The sequence below is a fragment of the Crinia signifera genome, chromosome 8 (genome assembly GCF_055691185.1).
Source record: "Crinia signifera chromosome 8, ASM5569118v1, whole genome shotgun sequence".
Classification (NCBI taxonomy): Eukaryota; Metazoa; Chordata; class Amphibia; order Anura; family Myobatrachidae; genus Crinia; species Crinia signifera.
The window spans coordinates 112,168,531-112,183,970 of record NC_139224.1 but is presented as its reverse complement, the minus strand read 5'-3'; the positions used below and the strand labels follow the sequence as shown (position 1 = coordinate 112,183,970).

Sequence of the window (15,440 nt, the reverse complement as noted above, 5' to 3'; positions counted from 1 at the left end):
AAAATGAACTAATACTTCCGCATTGTATTGCGGTTCACACATAACACACTTCCGCCTCAAGACAAAGTCGAGGACGGAGCTAGGGTGACGTATTCCCGTCACAACCAAACAAGCGCCGAGATGTTTCCGGTAGCTTGCGTACCAAAGACCGGAAGTACAGATAACTGTACACTTCCGTTTCTCACGATCCCCGCACTGGAGATACTTTCTTTCTCTTCATCTGCCTACAAAGGTAATTACAATTATTCCTTATATCTATACAACTGCTATAAATAGGTCTGTCTCCCCCTTTTAAAATGTTATTATTATATTAAACGCAAAGGTAATTCTATTCGTTAACGATTATGGTCAGGTGTGTGTGATCATACTCATTATACAGGGTATATAAACCCAGACAACAGCCATTGTAAGTCACCTTGAAAAAGCTGCTGAGAGCAGCGAAACGCGTTGGTGCGCCCCTGCATGACCTGATCACCCCTCAAAATTTGACACTCACGGTCCTTCCTTATTGGTTACCACACCTCTATTAGGAGAATCCACTCCTGGAAAACCTTCTTCCATCATCTTAACAACTCAGTGAGCGGAACACCAGAGATACCCATATCCCCACCCGAGGCTTCGATCCATCTGGAGGCACGCCACCTCCTTAACAAGCCCGTCTGGGTCCACAGAGGTCCAGTGTTCCCCCAAGTACCACATTACCATCTTTGGTACCATTAATATGGATTACAATACCTGCATTACAAAGTGAACTGGCCCCTCACTTTGCGACATATAGCACGGAAAAAACGACATCTCCAGGTGTGGACATAACCATCCAATCGTGCAATTTCTACAAAAATCTCCAGGTGTGGACACATCCATCCAATCTCACAATTTTTTTAAAAAAAATCAAGATCCGCCAACTGGACCGAACTGTCCTACCGTCTAAGGGTGACTATATGATCAGTGTCTATTTTAACTATTTTTATTGTTGTTTTATTTTGATATTTTTTATATTTATGTGAAAAAGTTACAATAAATTGTCTTATCTTTTTTTACCACACACCTGACCTTTTTGTTTATGTTTATGTTTATGCTATTCTGAATCATCTTTTGTAAAATATCCATCCCTCTACAATTCAGCGCAGTCAACCACCCCCTCTTTTTTTTGCCTTCTACTGTATTGGGGTCGACTTCCCCCTTTTTTAGACTGCTGCTACATTTAGCCAAACCACTCATACACAGCGCCTTTTGTGGATATCCGTATCCCTTCTTTTCTTTCCAGGGAAGAGGAACTGCATGGGTTTTCAAAGATGGCGGGTGCTAAAATGAACACTAAATTAAATATATCTGTTGCTTAGCTGATGTTACTTGAAAATACATTTGTTTCAGTATGTTGTCCATACTACTTGTTAAGATGGATGTACTTATTTAAGAGGCAGCTTTACAGACCCGCAGAGTGTGGACTGGCTGATTCTTAAACTGTTATGTTTAATAATTGTCTATAGCAAAATATTTTAATTTGATTGAACAATAGCTTGCTGTGGTAAACAGTATCTTATGCAAATGTGTTTTACAGCAGCTAGAGAAACAACTACTGTAGAGTGACAATGAACGCCCCAAAAAATACAGGTGTAAAGGGAATGTGTACTTCTCCTTTAGGAGAAGTATAAACAGGTGGAGCAGGTGTAACATGTATAGAGAGTTAGATTTGTGCGAGTTATTTTGTTTCTGTGCAGGGTAAATACTGGCTGCATTATTTTTACACTGCAATTTAGATTTCAGTTTCAGCACACCCCACCCACATATGCGGCACCTTTTTTTTTTCTAGCAAGGGACAGGGCAGGAACCAAAATTACCCACCTTGTCTTTCGGCTTAATGTATTTATGAAGCACCGCGCACAGCTCCAGGTAACCTCCATACCACTCAAAGGCCTGCTCACCCCGAAGCCGGAAAAACTGCTCCCAATACTCGCTGGAGGAGAACTCCTTACTGCTCCTGGGTAACAGGTTCATCATTCCCCAGATGCCTCCCGGAGTCCCGGCTCCTGTCACCTACACACGTGGGGCCCTGCAAAGGTACTTCCGGGGAACGGCGTCCACAAAAGGGCGTGAGCCACAGCTCTCATTCTGATTGGTCAGCGGTCGCCCAGATCCGCTTCTGATTGGTGAAGGGGCGCGTCTGCGGCTGACACCTGCCTGGTACCAATGACAGAAGAATAACATGAGGCGACAGTAGGACTGTATTATTATCTGTATGTAACTGCGCCACCTTGCGGCACTCTGACATAACTGCACAGCATGTGTTCTAACAGACATTAACGCACGCACTGCTTCCAGGTCACCAGGAACTCGTCAGAGTAGCGCCTGTGTGCTGAATGGTGATGGGCTGTGGCCTGTCACTCTGCAGCCGGCATCATGCTCTCTCAGTCAGTCCTGGTGTACTAGAACAAGGGAGGGATCGGGGCCGGGCTGGATGCGGACATGGCTGCGGTTAGCAACAGGAGCATCGTGTTTGTGACGGGTAACGCCAAAAAGCTGGAAGAGGTACAGCGCTGTCCTCTACTGCCAGCTATGGGGGACAGGGAACTGTGCTAGAACTACACGTCCCAGCCACTGTAGAGCTACATGTTCTGTACTAGGGTCGCCATACTGTTCTAGTAATCATGGGCAACTACTGATTACACATGTTCGTTCTGTATCAGTCTGCATCCCCTGCCCTGGTCTTATTGGCACCTGTGTAATCCATTGGTGCCCATGATGAAAGGTCTAGTATATTAGCTACTGTCACCTGTGCTGGGATAAACGGGAAACTATTGAAGTGGAAAGCAATTCTACAATAAACATATATACTCAATAATAAAAAAAAGCATCCAATCCTCTGCACTATTAACAAGAACTCTCTTCTTTCCATGCAAAATGTTGCAAGGAGATGGTGACAAAATATCTTTATTAAAGACAGTCATTTTGATCAATAAATGTATTCTATTTAATATAATATTTTGTCTGTGACTGGTAAATATATAGCAATGGAAGCATTATAAGATGACTTACAATTAAAACTGCTTAGCACCAAAACAGCCCCCTTACATTCCAGTCCCTTTTTATGCCATCAGACCCCTTCACATGCCCCTTTTATATGATCAGACCATGAATAAGTCCTTCTATACTGGAATTCCTTGGTAATATTTTTTTTTTTACTTTAAAATACCAAGCATACACATACCAAGATTTATTTATTTTTCACTTTTTTGGAGATCTTTAATTTCTCTCTTTCCTTTTTTTTTTATTATTTAGCTGTACTCTTCTGTTCTGACATATTATGGGAGCCTTCTATTAAGAATGAAGCGCCCTTCATACATTATTTGATTGGGGGTTAGGGAAAGGGGTGTGACAGGGAGGAGTAGATGCTAATACCTTCTGGAAGCCACTTAATGACACAGAGGTTAGCTACAGTCACCAACATTAATTTCTTACTACACAGCAAAGCTTGTCGGTTGAGCACTCAGCTCACACAGCACTGCCAGCATTGATGATACAGCTGGTAGACATATACATACACATATACATTGACACATCATGAGGTTTGTACCTATAGAGCTTTGTAGTCCTGTAGGAAGTACACACTCTGTCTCACTGACTGCATCTGCCATCCTGATGCATACCTCCCTACATGACCCTCTTCAGGAGGAACACACTGCTCTGCTCCAGGACTTCTCTCTTAATGAATTATTGCCTTCATCACCTGTGTTGGAAGAACTTTCTTAGCAATTAACCTGTTCAACACAGGTGCTGGTAATCATACATTGCCAGGGAAGTCCAGGAACAGAGAATTGTGTCCCTCCTGGAGAGGGTCATGTTGGGAGGTATGCTGATGAATGACCATATGAACCACTGGAGTAGGAACCAACCCAAGATACCCAGTAGTGGTGAGGCTTTGGGGGAGCCCAACTCTGATATGAAGTCCAGGAACAGTGCATTTCATAACCCTGTGAAAGGGGTCATGTTGGAAGGCCTCCAGTATACCATTATTTTGTAGCATAACCTTATATTTATTTTATTTATTAAAGAACATAGTTCAACAGTCAATGCTTTTAATTGGAATGCCATGGAAATTAACATTTGTTAAAATACCACTAATTTCTCAGATTAGCACATTAGGTCCCTGGATAGTTTGTGCTGTGTGTGTATTATATGTAGAAACATCATTTTTGACGGCAAATAGGAACCACCTAGTCAGCCCATGCTCATACTGTACACACTAGGGTTCATTTTTTTATTTACCTACCAGTATACTTTTTAGATTGTGGGAGGAAGCCCATGCAAGCAATAATATACAAACTTCACACAGTTAGGGCCACAAGGGGGATCAAACATATGACTAGATATGTGCTGGTCCAGATTTACCCAGATCCCAAAATGGGATCTTATTGGCTATCGGCTGTCACATGTTTTGACTTCAAAACATGTGACAGCCGGATAGCCAATAAGATTCCGCTTTGAGATCTGGGTAAATCCAGACCTGCACATCTCTACTTATGACTTCAGTGCTGTGAAGCAGTATGCTAACCATTGCACCATGGTATTGTAATATATTTATTTTATATTATTTTGCTTTGTATTGTCTTTTCAAGCAATTATATTATATTTTTGTTTTACATTTTTCTTCCATAGGTCATTCAAATTCTTGGTGATAAATTCCCATGTAAATTAGTTGCCAAGAAAATCGACTGTAAGTATTCTTCTAATCTGTTATTTTAATAAGAGGTGGCATAGCATCTTCCTGTCCCAGCATGCTTCTCTTTCTCATTCAGTGCCAGAATACCAAGGAGAACCGGATGACATTTCAATTCAGAAGTGTAAAGAGGCAGCCACACAGGTGTGCAAAGGAATAAGTGTGTAATAAAGCAAAATAGTGGTTTGAGGTTACAATTATGTACATTGTTTTTTTATTTGCTTTTATTAACGGTCATATGCTAACCACAAAAATAGTGGACCTGTGCTAGCTACAGTGCAGCTGCGTCAGCAACATTCATGTCTCTACACAGCAGCAAGTTATCAAATGAGTAGTCAGCCCACCACTAAAGTCTAGCTTTACAGACTTGAGGACCACCCCCACCATCCCTATTCAGTCATGTTAATCAATACAGTATTTCCACCAGTGTAATACAACTCTAAAGGGGTATACACATGGGGCGATTTTCACCCCATTTCTAAGTGATCTAACCAGAAATGGAGCAGTGATTGCTCAGTGTGTATTGCCCCAAGCATTGGCGATGCGCAGTTACATGCGTCACCATTGTCCACAGGTGCTAGATCATGGGGCTTTGCCTATAAACAATAGGCAAAGCCGTGCTCAGTACAATGTGTGCTGAGCGATTGTGCTTAAGCATGTCGCTCGGCCTCCCTGCACCCATCACCCCGTGTGCACGGAGCTTAACTCTATTGTTTTGTGTTAAATCTGTAGTGTCATTTGCCAGTAGTGCATCAAATAAAGCTTATTGGGGATTATTTAAAAGGCAGTAGACCTTCAGGGAAACTGGTTACAGACACATTAGATCATTGTATCTATGCAGGCAGATGTGAGGCGTCCACAAAGTACATAGGGGGTTATTCAGACCTGATCGCATGGCTGCAAATTTGCAGGACGGACAAATATCGATAGCCTGTACATGCGTACAGCCCATAGTATGTGAGGTCATCCTGTTATAAAATCCTTCTACTTTTTTTTTTAAACCGCTGGCCGTACGCAAGTGATTTGACAGAAAGCCGGCATTTGGGGGCGGTAACCTTCCCTTTTCTGGGAGTGTCAGGGAAAACGCAGGCACATCCAGGTGTGGAGGGCGTGTGACGTCGGCTCCAGCCCCAATCTGACACAGAGTAAGTCATGGGCTAAGCACAGACTGCACACACTTGAAAAATCATTCATTGGTATGCGGCTTGCAAATGGATCACAGGAGCAGCGTTCGGGTCTAAATAACCCCCATAGTGCTGGATAGGGAAATATACATACAAGTATGAACATTACGGTGTGGCTGGTATTATGTAAGGCAGGCATGTCCAAACTATGGCCCTCCAGCTGTTCTGAAACTACGCATCCCAGCATGCCTTGCCAAAGTTTTAGCATTCCCTAATAGCAAAACTGTGGCAAGGCATGATGGGACTTAGTTTGGACATGCCTGATATAAGGGGTCTGTGGTACATTGAGTCTTTGCAACATCCTTAAAGTGTTATGTATTTATATTTTCTTCTACTGTATTTACAGATTAAAGGTCCAGTTATAGTTGAAGACACATGTTTGTGCTTTAATGCACTGGGTGGGCTTCCCGGCCCTTATATGTAAGTGTTTTAATAAAAACAACTTTTTTTATGAGACAGGGCCAATTTCTTTAAAATTATAGTAACTTTAGTTTTACATAGTTCCCTATTAATTATTTTGTGTGACATGTATTAAACACTTTTAAAGTAAATGTCAGAAATATAAAAAAAAACGGTACTTGTGTAGTTTCACGGCGCCAGCATGTGTCTGAGTCTCCTTGCGGGGCTCGCTTCGCTCGCCCACGCTGCAGGCTCGATTCGCTCGCCACGCTATCTAAAATCAACTCCATGCCAACATGGATAGTGGGGGTATGAACTATCCATGTTGGCATGGCGTTAAGTTACTTTATTTTACATAGTTTGTGGCGAGCGTACAACCCGGAAGTAGCACGGCGCCATGCTGGTGCCGTGAAACTACACAAGTACCAAAAAAACACATTGGAAAAGCCCCCAATGAATTGTGCATATTACACCTCTGCATATTATTGACTGTTTAAAAAACAATGTTATGTGTCTTAAGCTAATATGTTGTAATCTGCTCGTTTATTTCCTTTTCTTCTTTGTTGCAGAAAATGGTTTCTTGATAAAATAAAACCGGAAGGTAGGTATTTTCGTTTATAAATGCTTAACACCAATAACACTGAATGTCTGGAGATGCTGTTTTTTTTTTTTTAAATTTGGTGATTTTTATTGGTTTTACATGTATACAGAACTTTTAAACAATGGTGTTACATTGGGTGCATACATCAAGTGTCAAATGTGGCACATCAAAGAGCAAGTAAGCAGAGGAAAGTTGTAGGAATATGCAGGGATTTTCACATAATCAGGAGTAAGATTATCCACAAAGGATATTGCCTCTCCAGGATAAAGAGAAGTACACCAGCAGCCGGAGGCGCCATCCGGGCTGTCGTGAACAACAATTTAGAAAGGGATACAAATATAGCTTTATAGCTCTCAAATAACCCTTACGCACCATCAGATTACAATTCAGATCAGTCATTGGACAGAAAACACCATTGTTTAACTATAAAAACTACATACCTATAATAAGCTATCTAAACTACCCAACGCAAAACCCCCCATAATGACCTAAAGCAAACCTCCCAAAAACCCCCCACCCTGTATGAACTAACCCCAACCTAGGTATACCTGGATCCCTTAACAACCCCCCTCCCCAACCTACCTAGCACTAACCCAGAAGGGAGTCAATTAGCAGCCACTAGCTATATTTAGCTATTTTAGCTTAAACAGAACTAATTTCCCCCTATCAGTTACGCCAATCTAGCTACCCCTTCTAACCCCCCCCCCCCCCCCTCCCCCAGTTGAAGGATATTAGCAGAATGGACTGACTGGGGCGGTAATAAATAGGGCAAACATCTACGCATAATAAACAGGAGATTAGTCTAATTTCGCCCCAATATTCATAGATATAAAGTTCAGGCACAAGAACAGGATTAGAAGTCTAATCACATAAGTAAGAAACGCATATCAATCAGGTTCCCAGAAACAGCTGAGCCAAAAAAAAAGAATAAAAATAAAAAAAAAAAAAAACATATCCTCCACCTAGTCCGGCCAGTATTCAGTATCACCAAAGGAAAGTATCAGGAAATCAGTGTAATCCCATATTTTCCCATAATAATCAGGAGAACACTTAGCATATATATCACACAGGCTATATAGTAGAAGCAGAGCAATATTCCCACCCCAGAGCACAACAGGATAGATACGGTATTGTTTAACTCCCACATATAATTGGTAGAGAGATTCAATGTCCTCAGACTTGAAGGCGGGAGAGATCCGTGCAGCTACAGAGAGGAAAAATGAAGGAAGTTTAAGTTGGATTGCAGAGGCATCCAGGCATATAGGTACATAGTTCCCCGAACACTGAAAGTCAGTTAAATCCATCGGTGAAAGCTCATCCAGGAATTTAGCATCCATAAGCATCCCAGAGGTCAAAGGATTGTTGTATAGAGGTGTAATCGTCTCCTGTCCTGTCCTGTCTCCTGTTGATTATATTATTGGGACTATCTACATTTAAAATATAACTTTTAAGACTGTCCACTTAAAGTAAATAAATAACCTTTACCATTAAAATGCAGTTAGGCATCACAATATATGGCTCACAGCACAGGAGAACTGAATTTGTTCTTTCCAATTCAATAAAAGTGCTCAGTTATATGCAGGGATTGCCAAAAACAAGCGTTTTTCGCCGTGTAGCCCCCCGTGCTCACCCTATTCAACGTTCCAGGGGAATCCTCGCTGTCACAGGACGGTGAGGATTCCCCCAAGCAGTGAGGCTTGCATCTAATGCAGGGATCTCGCTGCATTTAGCCGCGAGCCTCACTGGTTTAGCGGCCGCATACACCGTTTTTCCTTCACTCCAAAAACCTAGCGAGGGGGAAACAGCGTGTGCAGGGGGTCAGTTGAATACTGACCCTGCGAGCTGTCACAGCGAGCAATCAGCACTGCTCGCTGTCACCGCTCCCAAAAAGCATTGAATACACCCCTATATAACAAAAGGGAACAGATATATTGGTAGTTCTGCGCTCAGCTCCTAATGGGTGCTGTTTGGGGATCTTGTGTATACGTGTAATTCTATGTACCACCTTAATGCTAAGAAAGCAATGAGATTGGATGAGTGACAAAAATTATTTATTTACTATATTCACACTATAATTCCAGGTCACAATGCCAAATTATGTGTGTAATAATTAAAATACGATTGAAAGTGCATAACGAGTGGGTTGGGGGGCTTGGTATGGTGGGCTGTCCGCTATACTTTCCCAAGGGGGCTGTAGGTACTCGGAGGTACAGACTGTCAGTCACAGCAGTGGTGCACCGGGGTCTGCTTGTGCAGACACAGTCACTGTATCCAAAAGCAAAAGCACAGGGTGGTGGTGCAGGGGGCTTTCGTCCTGTCCCTCCGCTGTGCACCACTCACCTGTGTTCAGTGTCCTACTGTGAAGGGTCCTGATCCGTCCCGTGATGTCCTGGTAAGTCTTCTTCGCTCCAGCCGCGGCTAACAAAAGGAAAGTTTGTGCTGTAAAAAGTGGAGAACCTGTCATTTTGCATATCTGAAATAGTGTTTTCAATGCTAAGAAACTAAGGCCCCATTCTGGTCCACTCGCAAGGGCAAATTCCTTCTCAAATGGACAAAACCATGTGCACTTCAGGGTTACAGATGTAAAATGTGCAGAGAGAATTAGATTTGGGTGGGGTTTTACTTCAAAGTGAGATCTATATTGCAGTGTAAAAATAAAGCAGTCCGTATTTTACCTGCACAGAAACAAAATAACTCACCCAAATCTAATGCAAAAGTTACATCTACCCCCCTGCAGTGCACATGGTTTTGTCCATTTGAGAAGGAATTTGCCTTCTCGAGTGAACCAGAATAAGGGTCTAAATACGTCAATGTTTTACATCTCATGTTTCGTCTCACACACAGGCTTGCATCAGATGTTGGCAGGATTTGAGGATAAGTCTGCATACGCCCTCTGCACCTTTGCTTATAGCACTGGACACCCAGATGACCCTGTACTTCTGTTTAGAGGTAAAACCCAGGTGTGTATAATGTTTGTATTTTTACATGTAGTTAAAGGGGATGCAGTTACAATCCTGGCGGTCGGAATCCCGGCGTTCAAAATCCCGATACCGAAATCCTGACACTTTCTCCCTCTATGTCTATAAAGGTATTATTTAATGTGTGCTTATTTCATGCCCACAGTAAACACAAATTTAGGATTATTATTATCCAAGTAAAAGGCATACATGAGCCCTCATAGTGAATGTTGTGTGGGAAATAAATTGAACTACTCTATAGCATCATTTGTCCAGCATTTAGTTTAGTTCCTGTGTGTGCTATGGGAGCATTTATCTGTTGATTCAGCGATCATCTCCCAAGTGCTAGTTGTGCATTAAATGCTGCTCAGTTGTATGGTCTGGATGCCCTCTGTATATACAGCTTACACCCTGTACTGTTAAGCATAGGCGAATCTAGAATTATGGTAATGGATGGTCCCAGAACTAGACAAAATAGCAGGGGGACCTTTGCGCGGCGTAGCAAAAAGGGGGCGTGTCCTCATGGGAAGGAGGTGTGGCATCACAAAAAGGGGTGTGGTATTACATTATAGACCATACACAGTAATGCCCATTACACATTTTAGCAAACTCCGTAATACCCATTACACATAAATCCACACACCGTAATGCCAATTACACATAAGGCCACACACCATAATGCCCATTACACATTGTGCCACACATCATGATGCCCATTACATACTATATAACAAACCGTAATGCCCATTACATATTTGCCACATAAGTGCTGCTTACCTACGTGCTCATTGCAAGGGGGTTCTTGCTTGATGGCACCATAGTACCCATTATACATGATGCCGCACACAATAATACCCATTATACATGATGCCGCACACCATAGTACCCATTACACATGATGCCGCACACAATAATACCCATTATACATGATGCCGCACACCATAGTACCCATTACACATGATGCCGCACACCATAGTACCCATTACACATGATGCCGCGCACCATAATACCCATTACACATGATGCTGCACACATAATGTCCCTTACACATGATGCTGCACACATAATGCCCCTTACACATGATGCTGCACACCGTAATGCCCCTTACACATTAAGCCACACATTATGCGTAATGCCCCCACATACCGCCACTTGTAGTGTCCCTTAAGCAATGCCCCCAAAAGTGCCACTTACTGTAAATTTTTATATCAGCCTTTGCTGCTGCTGCAGGGAGAGATGGAGAGCGGTGCAGCTGCTTCTATGGGGAGAGGAGCAGAGCGCAGCGCAGAGCACGCTCCCACTCCCCTCCTGGTGTCCCCTCTAGCTGAGTGGACATTTGAAATATTGTGCGCGCTGTTGTTGTGCGTGACATCGGGGGAGCACGCCGGGTGCCGGCACCACATGATTAAAGGGGGGGGCGGGCTGAGGTGAAAGCGGGGAGAAGAATTGGAGCAGAAGCTGCAGGGGTGACAGTCATTGACAGCTGGGCAGAGAGCAGGGGGCTTCCCGGCTGTATTCAGAGCACTGCAGGTCACGGCTGTTTGAAATAATACCCCTTTCACAACAGAAAATGCAGGGATTTACCCAGAAATATGGTCCCAGGATCATGCAGGGACATACCCAGGCTGACCCCTTTTACACCTGCCTAGTCCCTGCATTTTCTGGTGTGAGGGGGAGAGACAACCACTCTTCTCTCCCTACCCCCCTTTAACCAACCAGCTATATCTTCGGAACCAACTCACACATTTACATGAGACCAGTATCATATTGAAGAACTTTTGAGTTGGCTTCGAATGATTTTGGTCCCGTGAAACTGGGCTGTTTGGTTCCAGAGAAATCTGCCCTCAAAGAACATAAACAGTCATGAAATTACATTTAAGAAATGAAAAAAAAAAACGGTTTAACCTCAATATCCCTGGAACCAATTAAGCCATATAGATCCAGCCTGGTATCAGATTGAAGGCCCAGCAATTTGGGTTCGACTGAGATCAACCTCAAGCTTCAGTGATGCCGAAGGGGGAACTGGCAGCCGTTGAACTGTGTGGGGGTCGGAAATAGCTGTCCCATGTTATCCTAAAGGGAAAACGTTCCAGATTTGCCTGTCCGTATCTCCGGTTCCCAGGGGGCTAGAGACACAGGTCTGGGCTCGTTGGAAAGCCACATCCATCAGCTACAAAATGGGTGGTCCTGTGCACCCCCGGACCACCCCCTAGAGTCGCCTATGCTGCTAAGCTCTGGTGGTAAAAGTAACTCAGAGTTCTAGGCGCTGGATTTTGAAGATCAGCACACGCTTTATAAAAATGAAATGGGAATTTTTTTATTTTTTTTACTCTACAGGTGTGCATTGACCACTTTCTTTGACATGTCCTAAATGAGCATCAGATTAATAAAACTTTAGATTTCACATATATATGATGTAGCTCTAAATTTTGTATTGCAGAATCTTGGTAAATGTTAAAGGCTATAATGTATTACCTGCATCACCTGGAGTACACCATTTTTCATTGGTTGTAAATTGTAGTTGGGATTTAAAACTAGCTTCTGTGTGGTCATGGCAAGTATCTTGTCACTTACAGGGGCAAATAGTATCTCCACGAGGGCCACGGGACTTTGGATGGGACCCCTGCTTCCAACCTGATGGTTTTGAACAGACGTAAGAATTCTACTGTGCAGTTACATTGCGTATTACTCACTGTGGCCACATTATGGTGCTGTGTTACTATGTAGTCTGTATACAAGAGATGTCTCCTCTAGAAACATAATGATCTCTGTAAATGCAGAGAAGTTTAACATCAAAATCCATTTTCTGTCTGTTTTTACAGTGAATAGAGTTTTAAAAAAGTCACATGCCTTTTAATATGGAAATAACATATCCTACTGAATTTGGGCATATGACATTGTGAAGGTCATGTTGTTTTGGAGTGTGCTAGGGTTCCTTGGATGCCATGATAAAATAATCTTTCTGTACAGGTATGCAGAGCTTCCTAAGGAAGTGAAGAATACTATTTCTCATCGGTACAGAGCCCTGAAAGAAATGTCTGAATACTTCATCCAGAATGGCACTACTAGCGTATAAGTGTCCAGAACCTGAGGTGTAATTCATATGAATCCGGTCATCTAAGGTGTGTATATATATATATGTGTAAATATTCTATTGTTTTATGTATTCTTTTAGCAATGGCTGATGATAGTCACAGGCATAATGATGGTGTCCGTACGTTCATCACACACGATTATCATAAACCAGAGTTACAAGTAGAAAACGTAGCCCCTTTCAGACATAATTACCCAGCTGCAATCCTCTCTCGGACCTGGAACACAGAGGCCCTTATTCTAGTTGACTCGGACGGATGCTTATTTTCGGACAGGAACCGAGTGCTCTTAGCCCCGCTTACCGTACGGATCGCTCACACCGTCCGAACGCGGTAAGATGCAGAGTGGACGGACCGTGAGTGGATGTTTCGTGTGAACAGCTCCTCCATCTGTGGGAACCTCCCCCATCCTCCGATGGTCGCCGACCATCGAATGATGGACCAAGTGGTAAAGGCAGCACCAGACCACTCGGACATGTTTCCGTATGAAAGCAGGGATATGGGCGGGCAGCGGACATCCGGCTATATCAGCTGTCCGCCCCCCACACGTGCGTCACGGCCGCATTACCTTACGTACGCACAGCGTTTTCATGGGAAAGCCCATGAAACGTGTGGCGTACGCATATGGTAATGAGCCCAAACAGCCCTTCCCGCCCCTCTCCACCCCCTTCTCGGACGGTTCTGACCGATCATTTTCTGCACGGAACTCACTCCACATGCGCAGATACGACTCTGCACATGCGCAAATAACAAACTTTGCCCGTCCGACCGCACAGGGAGCCGTCAGACTCAATCAAAATAAGGACCAGAGCCCGAATTTAAGCTGGGGTTACCCCTTTCAAATATAGGTGAATATTTTGGGGTACTTATGTTAGTTGGGCGCCCACTAAGCTATTTGCTTAGTTTTCCGCGTGCGCTCACCACACTATATAAAATCAACTCCATGCCGACATGGATAGTGGGGGTATGAGCGTACGGTACTTGTTTCCTAGAACGGCGCCCATCGCATGCATCGCATGTACATCGCATGCCATTATAATGGCATGCGATGCGATGCCCGCGATTTTACATAGAAATGCATGGTAAAATGTAAATCGCGTCGGTCGCATCGCATGCGGCCAAAAAATTGCATGCGATGCGACCGACGCGATTACCGATTTTACATGGGGAACACTGTTAAATGGCCCAATTGACCCGATTTTACATAGGGAACAATGTTAAATGGCCCACAGACCCCAAATACCCACCCTGAAGTGTGAAATGCCCCCCCCCCCAATTGTTAACGCTACCCCACCATCAACGTCAACCCGAAGCGTGGCGAGCGCAGCGGTACGCGTCCTCCGACCTTTTCATACCCCCACTATCCACGTCGGCGTGGAGTTGAGAATAGAAAGTGTGGCGAGCGCAGCGAGGGGCGCGGAATACGAGCCCGAAGCGTGGCGAGCGGATGCGGAATACATGTTAAGTAATCCGTGTCCCCTCGCGGGGCTCGCTTCGGGAGCGTGTTCCGCGTCCCCTCGCGGGGCTCGCCACGCTTCGGGCTCGGTGGCTCGCTGCACTTTCTATTCTCAACTCCACGCCGACGTGGATAGTGGGGGTATGAAAAGGTCGGAGGACGCGGGCTCGCTGCGCTCGCCACGCTTCGGGTTGATGGTGGGGTGGCGTTAACAATTGGGGGGGCCATTTCACACTTCAGGGTGGGTATTTGGGGTCTGTGGGCCATTTAACATTGTTCCCTATGTAAAATCGCGGTAATCGCGTCGGTCGCGTCGCATGCAATGTTTTGGCCGCATGCGATGCGACCGACGCGATTTTTTTCCTTGCGATGCCTAAGATCAAAATCGTGGGCACCGTTCTAGGAAACAAGTACCGAGCGTACTTACTATAGTGGACGCCCAACTAACATATAAGTACCGATTTTGGTTATTCCTGTGTCGTCACACCAGACCCAGGTCTTCCGGCATTCAGTGGACACTTGGGGAGGATTTCATATGCAATCACTGCTGTCCATGGCCAATCTCTTTTAGACGTTACGGTCATCAAAACCCGAGAAACTCCTTTCAGACCTATACCGTAATCTACCCCTGTTCATGCATGTTATAATTAGCCTGGGTGTTTAGTATACTGGCTGAAGATTAATAAGGTTGATGCCCCTGTGTCACATCTAGGACTTCAGTCCTTAGTAGAGCTGGAATATACTGTTAGCATGTTTTCATTTTTGATCTGAAATTAGAGACCTGGTGCTTTAGAACATGTAACTTGTAGTGATATTTCTTGTCCTACACCATATTAAAAATATTACTTCCATGATTGTGTTGTATCATTTATGTCTAAGCTTATTGCACATTTTAATGTACATGGTTTTGTTTTTTTCTCCCATCTCCAGACTGAAGTCCATGATGACCTGATTCTTCAAAACACCCTGTCCAACTGTTGTATGTTCTTGATGCCTTTCACAAACTGCTCAATAAATATGTGTTCATTTGTTCA

General features: G+C 43.9%; 2 protein-coding genes and 1 long non-coding RNA gene across 4 annotated transcripts in view; 1 reads left to right on the top strand and 2 right to left on the bottom strand.

The window, feature by feature from the left end:
- Window positions 1-3,712, bottom strand: part of METTL13 (methyltransferase 13, eEF1A N-terminus and K55) — an 18,672-nt gene extending 14,960 nt beyond the window's left edge. Inside the window, exons 1-2 of the mRNA XM_083157013.1 lie at window positions 3,575-3,712; window positions 1,846-2,181 (exon numbers count right to left, since the gene is read on the bottom strand). Of these exons, the coding sequence (XP_083013139.1) occupies window positions 1,846-2,001 (156 nt within the window). The 5' untranslated portion in view covers window positions 2,002-2,181; window positions 3,575-3,712. The remainder of the gene's footprint in view (window positions 1-1,845; window positions 2,182-3,574) is intronic.
- Window positions 2,313-15,440, top strand: ITPA (inosine triphosphatase). Of its 2 annotated transcripts, none has more exons than XM_083157015.1 (9): window positions 2,313-2,529; window positions 4,657-4,714; window positions 4,797-4,861; window positions 6,248-6,321; window positions 6,870-6,901; window positions 9,746-9,861; window positions 12,435-12,511; window positions 12,829-12,950; window positions 15,337-15,440. In XM_083157015.1, the coding sequence occupies exons 1-8, from the start codon at window positions 2,467-2,469 to the stop codon at window positions 12,932-12,934; spliced, it is 591 nt and encodes a 196-aa protein (XP_083013141.1). In that variant the 5' UTR covers window positions 2,313-2,466; the 3' UTR covers window positions 12,935-12,950; window positions 15,337-15,440. The 2 variants fall into 2 exon arrangements, with proteins under 2 accessions (XP_083013141.1, XP_083013140.1); XM_083157014.1 differs by having other exon boundaries at window positions 12,829-12,980.
- LOC146026386 (uncharacterized) overlaps window positions 7,614-15,440 on the bottom strand; it is a 60,978-nt gene continuing 53,151 nt past the window's right edge. The window contains exons 3-4 of the long non-coding RNA XR_014454439.1: window positions 9,242-9,340; window positions 7,614-8,303 (exon numbers count right to left, since the gene is read on the bottom strand). This is a non-coding gene — a long non-coding RNA (uncharacterized LOC146026386). The remainder of the gene's footprint in view (window positions 8,304-9,241; window positions 9,341-15,440) is intronic.